Below are 20,509 nucleotides of genomic sequence, written 5' to 3'. Positions count from 1 at the left end.
TCACCTAAGACCCCAACAGACCACATCCTAGAAGAAGAGACAAAAATAAAACATATAAATCAGTCCTAATAAAGCAGAAAGCCAATTCTTTACAGTATCAAAGTGATATGATACTGATCTGTTTATCCTAATTTAATCCTTTTTGGAGGAAAAGTATCCAAAACACTTAATACAAAATGCCCAGCATTCAATAAAAACTATGAGGTATGTTAAAAACAAACAATCACGACCAAATGTTTGAAAAACAGAGAAAAATAGACCATAAGATAAACACTGAAGCAAAGATTTTAAAATGACTGTATAATATGCTCACAAAACTAGAAAAAGAATTTCATTAAAGATATAAAATATATGAAGAATTTGGAAATTCCAGAACAGAAAAAAAAAAGAGATTAATTTAGCAAATTCAGGCATATCTTCACAGAGATCAGATTCAGGCCAGTATAAATTACTCAATTGAAGCACAGAGATGGGAAAGATTGAAAACACTGTCAATCTAGAATTCAAGACCTAGTGAAAATAATCTTTTAAAAATAAAGCAAAATAGATTTCAAATACACAAAAGAGAGAATGTCACCAGTATACCCACACTAAAAAAGAGCACGGGAATTCCTCAAGCAAAAAAACCTAGTCTCTCTGAAGAAACTAGGAAAAGAAGGAATAACATCAGAAATAGTAAATAATATGAAGAAATATAAATAAATATTGATAGCTTAAAATAACAAAAATGATATACAAAAAGAATACAATAAAGGCAGAAGAGGCCAAATGTCTTCCATTGTTAGGAAAGGGTAAATATGCCAGGTTAAGGTCAACTACAATGTTAAATCATAACCATTAAAAACAATAAATAACTAGTCAAGCTAAAAGAGGATGCTCTATATAGGTATTCCATTTGTGTCTGGGTTATTTCACTCAGAGAATGTCCTCAGGGTTAATCTATGTTGTAGCATGTATCAGAATTTCCTTCTCTTTTTGGACTGAGTAATACTCCCACAAATGTATATACAATATTTGAATAACACTGCTATGGATATGGGTGTACAAATATCTCCTTGGGTTCCTGCTTTCAATTCTTTTAAGTATGTATCCAAAAGTATGTATACTTTTGGATCCTATGTATTTTGAGGAACTACCGTTCTGTTTCCCCAGTGGCTGCACCACTCTACACTTCCACTAGCAATGCACAAGGATTCCACTTTCTACACATCCTCACCAACACTAGTTATTTTCTGTATTTCTGATAATAGCCACCCTACTGGGTGAGAACTGCTATTTCATTGTGATTTTGGTTTGTGAGTTCTGCATATATTATGGAGATTAATTTCTTATCAGATATATAATCTGCAAATATTTTCTTCCATTCTGTGGGTTGTATTTTCACTCTGCTGATAGTATTTGCATTAGGCAGACTTTTTGTCACTGTGATAAATACCTAAGAAACACAACTTAAAAGAGGAAAGATTTATTTTGGCTTGCTATTTCAGAGGTTTCAGTCAAGGTTGGTTGCCTCCATTGCTGTGGGCCAGAGGTGAGGCTGGACATCATGGCAAGGAGCATGTGGAAGTGCCAAGCAGCTCACCTCATGATACCCAGGAAGCAGAGAGAAAGAGACAAAGAGGGGACTGAGACAAGATATACAAGTGACACCCCAGTGACCTTCTTCTTCCAACTAGACTCCACCTCTGAAGGTGTCCATCATTCCCATAATGCCATCGGTTGATGAGTCCATCAGCTGATGAATGCACTGATTGGCTCAGAGCCCTCACGATCCAAACATCTCTCTATGATTGGATGCATCAGCTGGGGATCAGTCTTTAACAGGAGTCCTTCTGGGGGATACTGCATATCCAACCCATAACGCTGTTGCTTGATGTACAAATGTTTTCAATTTTGATGAAGTCAAATTCATTTTTTCTTTTGTTGCCGAGGCTTTTGGTATCCTATCAAGAAATTATTGCCAAATGCAATATTATGAAGCTTTTCTCCTATATTTCCTTCTTAGAATTTTACATTTTAGCTCCAGATATAGCTCTTTGGTCCACTTTGAGTTTTTGGTTTTTGGGTTTTTTTTTTTTTTTTTGTATACAGTGTAATGTAAGGATCTCACGTGTTTCTTTTGCATGTGGTCAATAAATAAATGACAAGAAGTATGGAGAAAAAGATGGATATGACAAATTTCTAAGAAGGTTATACAAGACTTCATACGGGGAGATGATCCAATATATATTTTCAGTTGCAAAAATGTGTGTATATACATATGTACTTATTTTTTGAAGGGCTTTGTGCTTGCTAGGCAGGCATTCAACTGCTTGAACCATGCCCCCAGTTCTTTTTTTTTTTTTGTTAAATTTTGAATAGGGTGTCACAATGATGCCCACTTCAACCTGGACCTCAACCCTATTTATCCTTCCCACATAACTGTGATGACAGGCAAGTGACACCAGGCCTGGCTTTTACTGGTTCAGATGGGGTACTGGGAATTTTTTTGTCTGAGCTAGCCTGGAGCCCTGATCCTCCCAAACTCTGCCTCCTGAGTAGCTAGAATTGCAGGCATGAGCCACTATGCCGAATACTGACTTCCTTTTATAACTTAAAGATAGACAGTCCACTGTCACTGACTGAACTGTGGTTGAAGGGACCAAAGTATGCCAAACACTTCTCATAAATTAAGGTATTTCTAAAATTTGCTGGTACAACTGCTGCTTGCAAACCTTTCTCTTGTTGCAATAATGCCTCCAAGTGTGCTGATGGCTGTGGCTTTGGCTAGAAAGATCCCCCCCCTTACACTGTTTGCTGCAGCCCAGAAGAACCTCTTAGCTACTATTAAAAAATTAAAAGCTAGTACCTGAAGAGACAAATGACAGGGAGTTTTCTGATTTGTTTTATTTTGAACTTAGTTAAGGTCATAAGGGCTAATCAAAGTGCCAGTAACTCCGAAGGTGATCTGTAAAGTTCTTGTTTTTTTAATTTTTATTTCGTTTTTGAATTAGCATACATTAATAATATGAGGAAAAATTCTTGTATAGATCAGGGAGAAACTATGAATACTCAGGAAAAATAGGTGAGGTTTTTCTCTTGCCTTTATGGAAAATGTAAAATATTAAAATTACTATTTAAAAATTAAGGCCATTTAAAAAATTTAGTCAACATACTACTAACAGCTAAAAAAGACAAGAGCTTTAGAGAAAGAACAGAAGCAGAATAAAAACAAAATAGAAAGGAAGGAAGAATCACATGTCAGTGACAAAAGTGTGGGTTGAAAAAGAAAAATGAGAAAGTGAATCAGAGTCTCAGAGTCTAAACTAAAGCAGATACTTTAAAGCAACTGAGGCCAATAGAAGAAGGGGACCAGGAATAGAGAAAAGGTTAGATCAAAAAGAATTAACCTAGAAGGTAACACACATGCACAGGAAATTAATGTGAGTCAACTCCCTGTATAGCTATCCTTATCTCAACTAGCGAAAACCCTTGTTCCTTCCTATTATTGCTTATACTCTCTCTTCAACAAAATTAGAGATAAGGGCAAAATAGTTTCTGCCTGGTAGTGAGAGGTTAGGAGGATAAAGGAGGGGGTGGGGGGAAGGAGGGAGAAATGACCCAAACATTGTATGCACATATGAATATAATAAAAAAAGAAAAAAAAAGAGTCTCAGAGTCTGAGAAAGAGTACACTCGAAAGGCCCAGAGCTGGTGATATCAAAGTCTTATCCAGCTAAACTTCTGGGATTCAGTGGGTTTGTTTTACAATAGTAGAGATTGAATCCCGGGCTTCTGCTTGATCTATACCTCCCCACCCTTTTGTTTGTGCTTTGATTTGTTATTTTGGTGGCCTAGAACTCATGATCCTCCTGCCTCTACCCCCCAGATAGTCAGGTTTACAAATGTGTATCACCACACCAAGTGACCACGAATTTGAAGGAAGGAATTTAGAAGAGAATAAGGCTTGGATTAGAAAAAAGGTTAAGTGCTCGCTTCAGTAACACATATACTAAAAAAAACAAACCAAAACAAAACAAATCTTGGAACACAACAAGGGGATTGGACTTTGATCACATGATAAAGAGAGAGCACACTTGGGAGGTATGAGGATAGGTAAGACACCCAAAAATCTAGATAGTATTTGTTGCCCTAAATGCAGAGAAACTAATGCAGATATTTTAAAGCGACAGAGGCCAATAGGAGAAGGGAACCAAGAACTAGAGAAAAGGTTAGTTCAAAATTAATTTAGAAGGTAACACACATGTATAGGAAAGCAATGCAAGTCAACTCCCTGTATAGCTATTCTTATCTCAACTAGCAAAAACCCTTGGTCCCTCCTATTATTGCTTATACTCTCTTCAACAAAATTAGAGATAAGGACAAAATAGTTTCTGCCTGCTAGCAAGGGGGTAGGGGGGGAGAGAAAAGAGTGGGGGGAAAGGGAAGGGGTAGAAGAAAGGGGGGAGAAATGACCCAAACATTGTATGCACATATAAGTAAAAAAAAAAAACCTTGGAGTGATACAGAGATTAGCATGGCCCCTGTGCAAAGATGACACGCAAACTTGTGATGCATTCCATTAAAAAAAGGTTAAAACAGTAGTAAGTACACAGAGTTCCATCAGGCCTGTGCTTAGGTAAACAGAAGTAGTGGTGGTTCATGCCTACAATCCCAGTACTGGGGAGGTACAGGAAGGAAAGTCACAAGTTCAAGGCCTGCCTGATCTACATAGTAAGTTCCAGGGTAACCTGGGATACACAGAGAAAACCTGTCCCAAAACAAACAAACAAGAAAAGAAAAGAAATGGAAACAGATGAAAAGCTAAAATGGGTCCAAAATCAGTTAAATCCGTGAACTTTTCCTGTCACTGTGCTACAAGTTCTTGGAGAAGAAAAAGTGATACTTACTGCAGTTGCAAAATGGTGGATAACAGCAATGGAGATGCAGGCATCACAGAACCCGCTGCGCATGGGAACTGCCAGTGCATCACAGATGAAGGCCTGGAACTGTCTCTCTCTACAAATGTCCACTAGGTTTTGGCTACGATCACAACCAATCTGCAATACAGGAAGAAAACAAATTTCATGATGCTTTGTTTAAATATCAAAAGAAATTAACAGCTGTGGTTTATTCTATACCTCAAAGTTATCAGATAGATTTCATATCCACGATGAAATAGCCTGAGACAACGACATTATCAGTTCTCACAGCCAGCACAAAGTCAGAACACATAATTATTCAAAACAGCACCTATTACCAACATATCATATAGAATTCACCGTAGTGACTGGAAACAAAACGACAATAGAAATGGGAGGTCCAAATTTGCTCTGGATTGCTCACCATTCAAAATCAGATCTTTCTGTAATATTATACGTTTTAAAAATTCAAAATTATCTCCAAAACATAGATATTTAGTCTTCTGAGAGAAGCTACAAATATGACTAAGGGGAGTTACATGTATGAGTTTCTTTCATACTGTGTATACTATATTGTGATGGCTCAGATAGGAGGATCTTTTCCTACTTCTTTATACTTTTCAACATGTATTACTTTATAATCTGAAAAATCCAATCAGTTGTTACCAAACAACAAAAAAAGTAAAATAACTTCTTTCACTCTTCAAAGCTTCTTGAATCTTTTTCTGCTAAACTCCTAACCTTATGAAGATTCCGAATTTTGTTTTTAAAAAAAAAAAAGCTGCTTAGTTAACCTTTTAGTACAACCAAACCAGCCTGGGGAACAACGTCACTGAAAGCAGCAAGCAACATGCCTTCCTCCTCCCCAGCAAGTGAAGCCCAATGTGACTTATACACATCTGTGGTTCTGTGGACCAAAACTAGGTTCTCCCTAGTTTTGTTTTTTTTTTAAATGCAGTTTTCCTGTTTAGTTCTATACACACACACACACACATACACACACACACACACACACACACACCTATACACACCCCTTCACACAATTGCAACGTGCACATGTACATTGGGGAAAGAATAGGGTTTCAGAAATGTTAAATCGCTAATTAATAATTATCTCCAGACATTTCTTCTTAACCCAATTCCTACAATGGGGAAAAGAATTGTTCAAGCAGTTAAACAAAAGTGGCTAGTTCCAGCTCATATTTACTCATTTAATTTTACAGACTAATGAACACTGATCCTAAGGGTTCTTTCAATCTTTGAGAATAAACCACAATGTCATCCTGGCCATAGTTAATGAGTTTGGTCAATTTCCAATTGGAATTAAAAGCTTCTATAGTCTATCCCAGAGCTGCTTAACTTCCTGAAGTGGAACAAAAGATACTAAGCTAGAGGTAAAATATAGTAAGTTCTCTTTGACATATTTTATGATGGCAAAGTATTATGGGGCTACTAATAACAACAGTGGAACAATTCCCAAGTCATTGTTCCCTTTATCTGTTTAAGATCCATACCTAGCTTATTGCTTTTATTTATTTTCACTTGTGTGCTATGCCACTCAGCCAACAGTCACATCTCAAGATGACAATACCACTCAAATAATATACATCTTATATTCTGAACTTGCCATCTTTTGTTACATTTAAATTCAGTTCACAGTATAAGGCAGCTAAACCCTACTAAAACGCAACAGGAAGAAATCCAAGTTGACAAGTAAAATAAATCCTCAGAGATAGGGCTCAATAGTTATTCAAAGGAGTAAAGTTATCTGAGAACCACAGATAAAACAGAACAAGAACAATAGTCAAACAAAACGAGGAAATTTCTTTCTTTCTCGTCAGACTCTCCTGGCAATTTGTACACAGCACTCCTTTTTACCTAAAAGAATGAGCACAGGCTATTTTAGTAATAACACACCAGGTCTATTACAGAGGTCCTACTGACTCAGTCCCATGAGTCCTGGGACTGACTCATGGTTGGCCCAGGACTTTCATCTTTCATTTACTTTGCTGGAATATTCTTTTTACCACAGTTGAATCACATTTCTCCTCTTCTCTTTCTAAATTCCTTTAAGTTTTCAAACTAAGGATAGCATCAAGTATCTCAAATTCTCCCTAATAACGCTGTATACTGTCAACAGTGGGGCAGAAGATGGCTTATTTATAAACACCTGCATATATTCAGGGACACTTGTAAAGCTACATGTCTCTATATGTCAGATGGACAGCAATGACATAAAAATACATTGCATTTTTACTCCTCTGAGTTTTTTAAACCTCCAGCAAAACATTAAATATGCAGATCTGCCAGTATAGATACACAAAAAAAAATTCTACCTAATACTCAAAGGTGTGAATGAAAACAGTTCTATTTTTATTAAACTACCAAAATATTTTAAAAACCAAAATATACCAGTGATGACATTGTGATAATGTTGGTGAAAGTACAAATCGGTTCAACCATTTAAACAGCTAATAGGCAAGCTATTTTTAATTAAATCAAAATGCTCATAACTTTTAACCCAATAATTATTCTTCTAAATTTATTTAAGAAAATAATACAAAATATGGAAGAAGCCAACCAGGCTAATAGCAATTGTCTTTTGCTAGGTTCCTGAGTTATTAAAGCAGATTCTTTGTTATCAATGCACTTAATCCTCTTAATATACTTTGAGTTAGTGAGTAATGTCACCATATTACAGATGAAGAAACTTCACCTTAAAGAAAGTAACTTGTCCAAAGTTGACCAGAAGTGAAGTGTTAGAGCCTATTTCCTATCTGAATATTTAAGATGAATGTGTCAGGTAACATGCCTCTCACAGATATTTTCATGGTCAAAAATGGCTGCTCAATAAAATAAATACTCATATATCAATGCCTCATCCAGGGTGGAGACTGGGGTGCTTTAAAAAAGTATGCTCCTCTTTTATTGAACATAATTCCATTTTCTGGTATGGTGAAATCTTTAGTCAGGCACATAGTTTTCATTCACATATTGAACCAGGTCTTCACGAGCCTTGGCTGGAGGTCAGGCTGCAGCGATCCCAGAAACAAACATGGAGACCTGGTACACTCAGTGTTACCCCAACCCTTCCAAGCAAGTTCCTTCCTGAATCAGGCGCAGGCTGTGTTCAGTGTCATATTTATGAAGAAATCCGTCGTCTTCATTGTTACAGTATAATGTTGTCATTATGACCAAGTCGGTGCGGCTGACGTCAGCCTAGTGTCACGCGCATAAACCTGACTTGGTAAAGCCATGGTTACCGATCAGGAGCAAACGCAGAGCCTCTGGAGCAACCCCGAACGGAACGTGGAGGTTTGGAAACCCCGGACGGTGACACCTGCTCGCCTGTCCCGAGCTCGGGTCAGAATGGTGATTTGACATGACACGTGCGGAACCCGCTTGTGGCCGGCGGCGGCCCGCGGCGGGGCGGGGGTGTCACCGCGGGCCCCGGCCGGGCCATGGCACTGCTGGCCGAGCACCTACTGAAGCCGCTGCCTGGGGACAAGCAGATCGAGACCGAGCCCTTCCTGGACGCGGTGTCCCACCTGCCGCCCTTCTTCGATTGCCTGGGCTCGCGGGTGTTCACGCGCATCAAGGCAGACGTAACGAGCAACATCTTGAGTATCAGGGCCGTGTATGACAGCGACCCAGCCAAGTTCCAGACCCTGCAGCACATCCTGCAGGAGGAGAAGGAAATATACGGGGTGGAGTGGCCCAAAGTGGGGGCCACGCTGTCGCTGATGTGGTTGAAGAGAGGCCTCCGCTTCATCCAGGTCTTCCTGCAGAGCATCTGCGATGGGGACCGGGACGAGAGCCACCCCGACCTCCTCCGCGTCAACGCCACCAAGGCCTACGAGGTGGCGCTCAAGAGGTACCACGGCTGGATCGTGCAGAAGTTCTTCCAGGCGGCGCTGCACGCGGCGCCCCGCAGGTCCGACTTCCTGCAGGCGCTGTCCAGGGGGCAGTGCGTGCCCGAGGAGGTGTGTCTGTGCAACATCCGCCTCTTCCTGGTCAACTTCACCGCCACCGTGGACGCCATCTACGAGCTGTACGCCTCCATGAACGCCGACCTCAGCTACAAGGTGTAGGACCCAGCAGGACAGGCACCCATCTACCGGGTCTGCAGGGGGCTGCCCGAGCAGTCCTAAAATTTTTTCAGGGAAGGGGGGTATCCTAATGTAGCAATAAATACCAATCCTCCTTCCAAATCTCCTTCGAATTTCATGAGAACACAGACTGTACACCTGCACTGCAGTGTGATCAAAACCAATTAACACTGCCAATAGTTCAGGTGGTAAGGGTTTTGGTTTTGTTTTCTCTCCAGGAGCCAGGCTAGGGGACCGGTGAGCACTTCACTCTGTAGAGAAACATAAATGCTTAGGAGGATCTCACCACCCAACAGGTATTTTCAGACCCATGAACAATTTATTGGAAATGATGCAGGGTCCCTACTGTGGCATTTTTTAAAAAAAAGACTGATGTGTTTTCTTATGTGGTTTGCATAGCTCAGCCTCACAGCACTGTCAGTAGAAACCCTGCTCTCTGTCCTCTGCCAGATGGCTTCCATAGCTAAAACCCACAGCAAGCCTTTTCAAGCTATTGACCAGGCACAGCCAAATACATGACCGCATTTGCATTCTTCAGGGACAGTGTGCCAATCTAAGAAACTACCCACCACAGGAAGTCTCTGGAGGAGGACAGGTGAGTCCTCCAGCTGCAGAGACCCACAATGGAGACCTGAGAAACTGCCTCACTGCCTTAACTGCTCCTCCTGGCATTAAAGCATTGGGGCAAACAAAGCAACACCAAAAGAACTGATGTGTGTTAAAAAAAAAAAAAAAAAAAAAAAAGAGGAGCAATGAGTGATTTATATGCAGAAACTAAATAGTCCTTAATAAATCTACTTTGGAATTGTAAAACTCCCTCTTTAACATGAACAAACCTATTAGACATTATTTATAAACGGAAATTTATTTGTAAACACAATATACGCATGTCAGTATCTCATCTTGATGAAAAGCTATTCTTTTATCTACCTTTTAATGCTGAACTCTGCCTTTCCTCAACTGCAGTGGTAACTTTCTTTCTTCATGTGGGTGCATAGTATCCAGGATGGGGTAAAAGCAAAGATCTTAAGCAGTCTGACATGCTGCAGTAACCCAGGGATGTAGACTGCTTTCACTCTCCTTACCTATTCCACAATTCTAGTCCTTCCTCCTCTCATCTTGACAAAGGGAAGCTCTAGTCCTCACAGAGCTGCATTAATATGAATATTTACAACACTGTATGACAGCACTGAGAACTTACTAATATTTAGCAGAGAAAAAAAGAGTCCACAGAAAAAGAAATAATAGCAACTAAGAATAGACACTTTGGAGTCAGACAGAAACAGATTCAAATCCTCACTCTAACACTATAAAGTTGGTGAAGTTTTAAATCTATTTGAGCTTTAGCTTCCTCAACAGGAAGATACCAATAGAAAATAACATTTTTTCCTACTATGAGTGAAAGAACACTAGACTTGGAATCAGAAGGTATAGGTTCAAGTTTCTGTTAAATCCCTCATATGACATCAGAGAAGTGAGATAATTTATGAAGTCTCAGTTTCTTATTTATAAAAGTGATTGTCTACTTTATCTTTTTCAAATTAGGACCAAGCAAAGAAAATGGTTTCTAGAAATCCTTTCTAATCTGTAAAGTGTTTTGTTTTGGCGATACTAGGGTTTGAACTAAAGGCCTCTATCTTGCTAGGCAAGCTCTTAAGCCAAGCTGCCAGCCCTTTTTGATTTGGACATTTTTGAGATAAGTTCTCACTTTATGCCTGGACTCTGATTCTCCTATTTATGCTTCCCCATGAAGCTGGGATGACAGGCATACACCATCATACCCAGGCACTGGTTGAGTTGGGGATCTCATGAACTTATTTTTGCCAGGACTGATCTCGAACTGCAGTCCTCCCAATCCCTGACTCCCCAGTAGCTCAAATTACAGGCCTGAGCCACAATACTCAACCTTGTAAAGACTTATTAAGGTGAAATAGTTTACTGGTAAAATAATTGTATCAGAAAGCAAAATTACAAAAACTACACATGACACCATGCCCATAAATGTCTAGAGGAATAAAAAAGAATGGAGCCACTCATTAATTATCAAGCTGTTTGTTACAACTTTCCTGTACTTGCCTACAAAGCAGCATATGTCATAGAAGGAAAGAGCACTAACCACTGCAAATAAAGGCAAAAGGGAAGTCAGAAGTGACATCACTTGCCATGTATAAATCCTTATTGATGCCAAGATACTTTCCATTTCCACATCCAATATCAGCCACTATTGAGCCACTTGGCAAAGCCTTCAAAAACTCCACAATGCATGGCCACGGAGTATGCCTTGTACTGCTGAAGTGCCCAGCAATCTTTTCATACACTCGATGAACATACTCTTGCTCCAGCAGTGATGCTTCTTTAGCATTCTCTGGAAATGAGGGAGAAGTCTCTTTCCTCTGGCTGTCACAGACTGAAGAGTAACCTAAATGAAAAAATAAAGCAATATAAACTTTTCATTTTTATCCAAATGATTTATAAGGTACCAAGTTTTCTTCCAAGAAAATTGATGCAAATTTAGTGACTAAGGAAAGACAGGCTCTGATATATCAGTTAAAAACAAACAAACAAAAAAAATCTGTTGCTAAGCATGGTGGTACACACCTGCAATCCCAGCAACTTAGGAGGCTGAGGAAGAAGGACCATGAGTTCAAGGCCAGCCTGAGCTACATAGCAAGTTCCAGGCCAGCCTAAGCTGCAGTGACATCTGTCTCAAGCAAGCAAACCACAAACAAACAAAAAACCTCTTTCCTAACAAGTCCAAATGTATGTATAAGAGCCAAACATAAAAAAGGAAAAAATCCATTTGTAACAAATCATGACTACAATTCTGCATCTGCCTTAGAATGAAGATGCCTACTTCACCTTGGAATAAGAGTTCTTTTATTCATGAAAGGACCTAGATTGTTCTAGACTGAGAGAAATTTATCTAAAGTAACAGAATTTAGGGTTTTTCTCTTGGCAAATAAAGATTAGAGTTGTAGGGGCCCTAACACCTTCAGATGAAAAACAACATACACAAGTAGCAAGTCATTCTGCAATAATCACAAGGATTACTGAGTACCAGTTGAACCAGTTTACATGTAGTATCTCAGTTCTCACATTAATATTAAGAAGAAGTAGGGTTGAGTAACAGTGGGTCAGGTCTGTAATCATAGCTACCTAGGAGGCTGAGATTGGGAGGATCACAGTTCAAAGCCAGTCCAGGCAAAAAAGTTTGTGAGACCCCATATCAACAGAAAAAAGCCGGGTGTGGTGGCATGTGCCTATCATCCCAGGGATGGCAGGAAGCATAAAATAGGAGGATCACACTCCAGGCTGGCCTAGGCAAAAACAGCAAGACCCCCATCTCCAAAATAACCAGAGGAAAAAGGGCTGGAGGCAGGGCTCGGGTCACAGAGTAAGTGTCTAGCAAGCACAAACCCTGAGTTCAAACTCCAGTACTGACACACACACAAAATCATATATACAAATCATATATATATGTGTGTGTATATATATATATATATATATATATATATATATACCTTATATACATACATGTATACACACACATATATATACTCTTGAAATTGTTCTAAGAAGGGGGCATGAGGGAGAAATAAGCAGGGGTGAATCTAATTAAGATATATTGTAAGCAGAGATGAAAATGTCTCAATGTATCGCTCCTGTACAATTTATATGCTAGTAAAAAGACAGAAAAAAATGATGAAGTAGGAACTAGTACATCCACCTCAAATGAGGAAACTGCAGCACATAAAAGGTTAAATAACATTCCTAAATCACACAGCCAAAGCCTGAACCCAGGCAGTGTAGACCCCAAACCCCATTCTCAATGACTACACTGTGTAGCCTTCTTCCACAAAGCGAGCCCAGGGAGAACCACTGAGCACAGGAAATTTAGGGCACAATGTTTCAAAATAATTTTGAAGTTCCCTGTTCTATGTAAGAATGTCTAATACAAATTGTTAATTCTTGCCTGTTCTCTCCAATGCTATCATCTCTGCCAAAGGCTGTGACACACATTTTTCATGGGCTGGGCTCTAGGGAATAAAGAATAACGTTCCCAAGAAACCAGAGGCAAGACTGAAGCAATAATCAGAAATCACACACAGCAGAGAATTTGGTGCAGTGTTCATAGCTGACATAAACTTCTTCCTAAATATAACCAGACTGTGCTATACCTTGAGAAAGCTTAAGATGGGGATGGGAATATTTAGTCCCTGAGAATGGGTAAAAGAAACTCTAAACCTTGTAAATGGGTATTTAAGAAAAAGGGTAGTCCCCCAAACCTTGAGGGCTCTAAAACACCCATGTACAAACAGATGGGTTATATAATATTACAAGAGCATGATGATGTATGTTACAATTATCCCAAACTGGATTTAGTAAAATTTTATTCTCTTGAAAATTATGAGCATCTAAGTTGTCTAAAGGGAGGGACAACTCTTTTCACTTAAAAATTTATAAATTTTGACCAAAAGTATACAAAGGATAACCTTAAACTTAAAATAAAAACTCACAACTTCTCAAGAAATCATATCTGTTACTCGCTCAGAAGCAATATTATTGGGTAACTCCAAAGGGCTGGGGCCGTTCTTTTGAAGTTGCCTTTATCTCTTCAGGGGTGTGATAGGCAACATTTGGAAGGAAAAAAATGAATTGGTCAAAACAGGAACAGGAGCAAATGATGAAAATTACTATTTCATGTTGATAAACTCAATAAATTATGCTAACAGTACAAAAGTAAATAAAATAAAATAAAAACTCACTAATTATCAGAGAAATGCAAATTAAAACCACAGGATATATCACCTCACACCTGTTAGGGTAGCTATTATAAAAAAAAAAAAAAAGACAAAGCATAGCAAGAGTTAGCCAGGATGTGGAGAAAAGGGAACCCTTTCACCCTGTTAGTGGAAATGAAATTAGTCATTAAAGAAAATGGTATGGAGGTTGCTCAAAAAACTAAAAATAGAACTACCATACAATCCAGCAGTCTCACTACTGAGTACATATATCCAAGGGAAATGAGATATATGTGTGTCGGTCAGATGTCTGCACTCCCATGCTGCAGTGTTACTCATAATGACTAAGTTCTAGAATAAGCCTAAGGGTCCATCAACAAATAAATGGATAAAGAAAATGTGGGACAATACAATACTATTTTCCCCTAAAACAGAATGAAATCCTGTCATTCACAACAACATGGATAGCCCTGGAGGACACACGTGAAGTTAAATAAGCTGCTACAGAAAGACAAATACTTCCTGATCTTTAAAAGCAGGACAGAATGTTGGTTACTGGAACTGGAGATAAGGGGGAGGGTGTTGGGAAGATGTTGGTCAAAGGAAACAAAATTTCAGATGGGAGGATTAAGTTCAAGAGATCTCCTTTACAATATGGTGACTACAGTTAATAATAATGCACCATATTCTTTAAAATCACTAAGAGAATAGATTTTAAGTGTTCTCACCACAAAAACATATTTAATGTAATGTATATGCTAATTAGCCTGATTTAGCCATTCCATAATGCATTCATATTTCAAAACACAATGTCAATTAAGAAATATCTGCAGGCTGGCAGAGTGACTCAAGCATTAAGAGTGCCTGCCTAGGAAGCATGAGGCCCTGAGTTCAAATCCCAGTGCTGCCAAAAAGAAAAATTGCAAACTTAATGCCCAGTCAGAGCTTTTTAGAGCCCCTCTTACAGTTAATAAATGCTATAATGAAGAAACATTTGCATAAGAAAACCAGCTTATTCCTCCAAATAGATGTTAGTATCTTGAGAACAGGAGTTATATTTATTTTCCTACACCACATAAAGCTACTGGTGGCAGTCTTAGATACTCATCAAATACTGAACATATTTTAATTAAAAAACTGACATTTTAAGGCCTCAAGAACACTTTTAGCAAAATAAGCAAAAAAATTGTTTTAAGCTTCACTACAAGCAGGATATTAAACACAGAGATTTCAAGTTTTCCAACAGGATAACATCTAATAGATTTAATAAGGGTTTTTAATTCAAATGTTTTTAAGATTATGATTAAATCCAAAAGCTACTGGTAGATATGAGCCATAATTGAAACCCTCACGATACAAAAAAGGATTTTACTGTCATTATAAACTATTATTTGTAAAATGAAAAACTTTTCAGTTAATTGGGTCTAAGAAATCCAGAGCATGATGTACTTATATAAACAATTCAAAATAGCATTCTCCTGACAAGATTTTGTAGAGTTCCTTTTAGCCCCTTCCAAACTGACTTAACCATAAACCACTGCTTATTCCCCTAGAGTCATCTACCATAGAGCCATTTGTCATCTCCCACTTCCCTGTTGGGTTAATAAAAAGTAATTTAGAAACTTGACAAGCTGTTTCCAACAAAAACGTATTTTTGTACAAATGATATTTTATTGTCTTACAATTCTAGCACTCTGAACTGTTACTCCAATAAATAAAATATTTTCTTGGCACTCAACTATGTTAAAGAACTAAGTTTGGGGAAAAATAAAGATGATAAATGCAGATCCTGCCTTCAAAGAATATAAACACTAATGGGAGTGGTTCAGAAAAGTATGTGAAAGCATAGTACGAGCCACAATACAGGAAATGCCAGTAGAGAAGCTAAGAGAAAGCTGTCCTAGGTACTGACCACACTTAAAAGGATTTTCACGCTTGACTTACTCCATTTTATAGTAGAAATGAAAGCATATACTTACTACAGTTACAAGGCGTGTGTCTCACTTTCCTAAATGTAAATGATGTCCGTACTCCTCTCTTGCTCAAAGTTAAGTCTCCAATGTCACTGGTGATAATTCCACTGTTATAATGCCCAGATGCTTGAACGGTATCAAATTTTCTAGGTGTTATTCTAAAAACAACAGGGAAAATAACTCACTTAACACTCTACTCGAAAAATTTTTCACATCTCTTTTAAAAATGTTGAGCAAATAGAGCAAATATAGAAGAATTTATTGCAAATATCTGTTGGATTCCCTGAACTGTTAGGGAAAAAGCTATTGTTTTTGTGGAAAAAAGTAAAGAAACAGAAGTAATTAAGGAAATTATCTTCAGGATAATAATAATATAAAGGACACATAACCAACAAGTCATACTAGAGGAAAATAACATTCAATTAGTACAGATGGGACAAAGAGGACACAAATGGATGGCAAATTTAAATCTAATTTCAATAATTATGGTAAATGTAAAAGAACTGAAAACTCCAATTAAAAAACAAAGATTGCTGAACTGTATTTAAAATATTCAATCCAACTACGTGGTGATTATAAGAGACACATCTTAAATATAAGCACAGAAACTGGTTGAAAATAAAACATCCAAATATATACACACATATGTGTGTGTGTGTGTGTGTATATATATATATATAACATACAAAACAAACATTTGGTCATACTAAATAAAACCAAAAGAAAAGTGATACAGCTATACTAATCAGAAAAAGTAGACTTTAAGGCAATAAGTATTACTAAAGATAATAAAGAGACATTTCATAATGAAAATAGTCAACCAAACAAGAAAGTTTAAAAAAACCCTATATCTTTGTCCATATTCAACTAATAACAATCTCAAAATAAGTGAAGCAAAAGTTTTTTTTTTTAATCTAACAGGAAAAAATAGACAATATATGATTATCATTGGGTTAATACATCTTTCTCAGAAACTGAAATCTAGTTTAGGGCCAAATATATCAACATCAGGAAAAGATAGATAATGGGATGAAAAAGTATACGATTAACTCTTAAATCATGTAGCGTAGATGCAATAAGTAAAACAAAAATGGAAAACAGAGAGAGAGGTACAAACTATTGTGGATTGTAAGAAGTTTTAAAAAGGATCCTTGGGATAAGGTCAGATTTTGGAATGGGAAAAGGGAATTCTTAAGGAAGAAGACAATTTACACAGTGAAATTCACAGACAAGTGCACAGTACAATGAGTTTTGACAAATGTATACACTCATGAACCATCATGACCCTCATCACCCAGTTTGGGACTACTACAAATAACGTTCTGTAAGCATTCTTACAAACATCATTGTAGATATACAGTTTCATTGCTCTTAGGTACAGACCTAGAGTGGAATCGATGGGTCATAGAGTAAGAAACTCAGTTTTCCTGAGTGGTTACATAACTTCATACTCTAGCTCCAACAAATGAGAGTTCCAGGCTGCCTGGCATTCTAACCAGCACTTGATATTGTCAGGGTTGTTAATTCTGGCCATTTTATTGTGTACTAAGTGATTTGAAACTGTGGTTTTAATTTTCATTTCTCTGATAACTAATGATGCTCTACACCATCCCATGTGCTCAGTGGCCACTCACAGAATTTTTTTTTTGATGAAGAATCTATTTAATCTTTTGTCCCTAGTCCTATATATGCATACAGCAGACATTTTCTCCCCGTATAGCTGTCTTCTCATTGTCTTAATGATATATTTTGATGAGCAGAAGTTTTCAATTTGTTTTAAAGACAGGATCTCTCTATGTGGCCCAGAATGGCCTGGAACTTGTGATCTTCCTGCCTCAGCCTCCTGAATTCTGAGCCACGATGCCCAATTCAGAAATTTTTAATTTTGATGACACCTAATTTTTATTGTTTTTCTGTAATGATGTTCTGAAATCTTTGTACAAAAAACTTTAGCTACTCCAGGGTTGCAAAAATATTCCTTTGTATTTTCTTCTAAATATTTTATAGTTTCCACTTTTACATTTAAATCTATGATCTACTTCAAATTAATTTTTGTGACTGCTATGAAATCAAGATCCACTTTATTTCCAATGAATATCTAGCACCTATCAAAAAATTTCCTTTCCACATTTAATTACACTGGTGTCTTTGTCAAAAATCAACTGACTTATATGTGTGTATACACTTCTAGACTCTATTCTGTGCCACTGATATTTGTCTACCTGAACAATGACACTACATTCTTTTGCTTATGTTCCTATACAGTAATTCTTGAAAATAAGGTACAAAAAAAATCCCTCAACGTTGTTCTTCTCTATCAATATCATTTTGAATATTCTATATCCATCACATTTCCTTATTGGAAATGTGCTTGTCAATTTCTAACAACAACAAAAAAAGCCTCTTAGGATTTTGATTGGAATTACATTGAATCCACATATCATTTAAGGGCAACTAAGTTTCCTACCCATGACCATAGCATCTTATCCCTCTGTTTAGTCTTCTCTTATTCTTCTCAGCAACAGTTTCAGGAACCTCAGTGTATACATGATGATATCTTTTCAAACTTTGTTTACTTGATTTATTCTAGCAAAGCTATCTCCCTATAGAAGTGGGTTTCATATACCCAGGGAATGTACTAAGCCTAAAAGAGCTCAGTAAATTATATAAAAGTAGAATTTAATATTTGAGATGTTTATTCTTCTTTATTAAGACCCACATAAGTAACCCCAAGGTGAAACTCTCTTGAACAATCAATATGTACTTTAAAAAAAAAAAGGACAAGAAGGTAAAACAGATCTTGTCCAGGGATGAGGCCACGTGGGAGAAGAGAATTATGGTGGATATACTTTATATCACCTATGAAAACAGAACAAGGAAATCTATTGACATTGTTCTAAGATGAGGAGGAGGGAAAGAGGAAGCATGATGGAGGAGTGAATCTAAGTAAGATACATTGCAAGGACACATACGTTGCAACTAATTTTAAAGTTTTTTTTTCTACAGAGGATCTAGAAAAGAAGTTTGACCATTCTCCTAAAATACATTTGATCCTAAAATGAAAAAAAAACTTCAATTCTTAATTTTTACTGCTATCATTATATTATTTTACTCTACTTGCTATTAAGAATCATAACTCTCAGGCTCACTCTCGTTAAATAACACCACAACAAATCAATCATGAATAATTTTCGTATTTTTGCAGGTCTCAATGCTACTTTAAATAGCATTTTTATTTCTTTTTCCAAAAATCAATTTTTAGGGCTGGAAGATTAGCTCAAGTGGTAAAGTGCCTGCCTAGCAAGTATGAGGCCCTGAGTTCAAAACCCAGTACCACAAAAAACAATAATTTAAATATTGACTTTGTATGTTAGTACATCCATTAATTAGTTCTAGTACTGGCTTGGTGGATTTCCCAAGATTTTCTACATCTACAGTAACATAATCCACAAATAAAGTTTTACTGCTTCCTTTCCAATTGTTGAGAATTGTACTACTTTTTCTTGACTTAATAGAAATGGTGAAAGCAGACATTTCTGCTTTGTTTAATGTCTTAGAAAAAAGCATTCAGCATTTCACTATTAGATATGATCTTAGCTGCAGGCTTTTTATGGATACCTGTGCTAGACTTTTTGTCAATGTGACAAAACATCAGACAGAAACAAGTTAAGGGAGGAAGGATTTATTTTGGCTCACAGTTTCAGAGGTTTCAGTCCACCATGGTGGGGAAGGCACAGTAGAGCAGAACAGCTAACATATGGCAAACAGGAAACAGAGAGAGAGGGGATTCTTGTGCCAGCTGGCTTTCTCCTTTTTCTCCTTTTCCCCCTTTTATTCCATCTGTCAACCAGGGATTGTGCCACCAACATTCAGGGTGGGTCTCCCTCCTTGTTTAATCTCTGGAAACACTCTCAGAGACACACTCAGCAGTGTGCTTTACCAGCCTCCTAGGCATTTCTCAACCCAATCAAGTTCTTGCCCTAGCTTGTTGAGTTTTTATCATGAATGGGCACTGAATCTTGTCAAATACATTCTCTGCATCAATAAAAATGATTGTATTTTCCTCCTTTATTCTTTAATGTAATGAATGACAGTAATTTGTTCAAAATGCTAAACCAACCTTACAATATTGAGATAAACTCTAGAGTTACAATGCATTTCCTTTCTCACGAATTGCAGGATTGGACCTTCTAACTTTTTGTTAAGGGTTTTCTCATCTCTGTTATGAAAGTGGTCTGTACAATCAAAGAAATGTACTGCCCAGGCTCCTTAAGCTCAAAAAAAAAAAAAGAAAAGTAGTCTGTAATTTTCTTTGATTACAATGTCTTTGACATGTTTTGGTGTCAAGAATAAGCTAGCCTTAAAACAAGTTAGTAGAATGGCTCTTTTAAACAAACTTGTAGCTTGGGCACAGCGGCTCACTTCCATAATTCTAGCTACTAGGGAGTCGGAGATCAGGAAGATCTCCAACTTTGAGGTTCAAAGCCAGCAAGGAAAAAAGTTAATGAGACTCCCATCTCAAGCAATAAAAAGTTGGGCATATTGGTGTGCACCTGTCATTCCACTGTGTGGAAAGGGTAAAAGGGAGGAATGCGGTCCAGGCTGGCCCAAGCAAGACCCTATTCAAAAAATAACTAAAGCAAAAAAGGTCTGGGAGTGTGGCTCGAGCAGTACAGCACCTGTCTAGCAAGCACATAGGCCCAGAGTCCAAACCCTAGTACTGTCAGGAATAAAAAAGAGCTTGTGCTAAAGGCAATTTTTAAGAAGTAAAAGTAAGCAATCAT

The 20,509-nt window shown here is 37.6% G+C and overlaps 2 protein-coding genes and 1 pseudogene across 5 annotated transcripts in view; 2 read left to right on the top strand and 1 right to left on the bottom strand.

Moving 5' to 3' along the window:
• The window catches only part of Alkbh8 (alkB homolog 8, tRNA methyltransferase), a 55,822-nt gene that overhangs the window by 3,128 nt on the left and 32,185 nt on the right, over positions 1-20,509 (bottom strand). For all 4 annotated transcript variants that reach the window (XM_074066801.1, XM_020185355.2, XM_074066803.1 and 1 more), the window contains exons 9-11: positions 15,732-15,883; positions 11,173-11,429; positions 4,890-5,039 (exon numbers count right to left, since the gene is read on the bottom strand). In XM_074066801.1, the coding sequence (XP_073922902.1) occupies positions 4,890-5,039; positions 11,173-11,429; positions 15,732-15,883 (559 nt within the window). The remainder of the gene's footprint in view (positions 1-4,889; positions 5,040-11,172; positions 11,430-15,731; positions 15,884-20,509) is intronic.
• LOC141421051 (U6 spliceosomal RNA) lies at positions 4,468-4,568 on the top strand (annotated as a pseudogene).
• LOC109700256 (glycolipid transfer protein-like) lies at positions 8,160-8,996 on the top strand. Its single transcript, XM_074066804.1, has one exon. It carries the CDS (start codon positions 8,363-8,365, stop codon positions 8,990-8,992), a length of 630 nt encoding a protein of 209 aa, XP_073922905.1. The 5' UTR covers positions 8,160-8,362; the 3' UTR covers positions 8,993-8,996.

This window comes from Castor canadensis, chromosome 2, assembly GCF_047511655.1.
Source record: "Castor canadensis chromosome 2, mCasCan1.hap1v2, whole genome shotgun sequence".
NCBI lineage: Eukaryota > Metazoa > Chordata > Mammalia > Rodentia > Castoridae > Castor > Castor canadensis.
Note: the sequence above shows the minus strand (reverse complement) of the source record. Positions and strands in the feature narration are given on the sequence as shown.

What these genes read in the sequence shown, in the direction of transcription:
- LOC109700256 (XM_074066804.1), top strand. Translation starts at nt 8,363, where the DNA reads ATGGCACTGCTGGCCGAGCACCTACTGAAGCCGCTGCCTGGGGACAAG.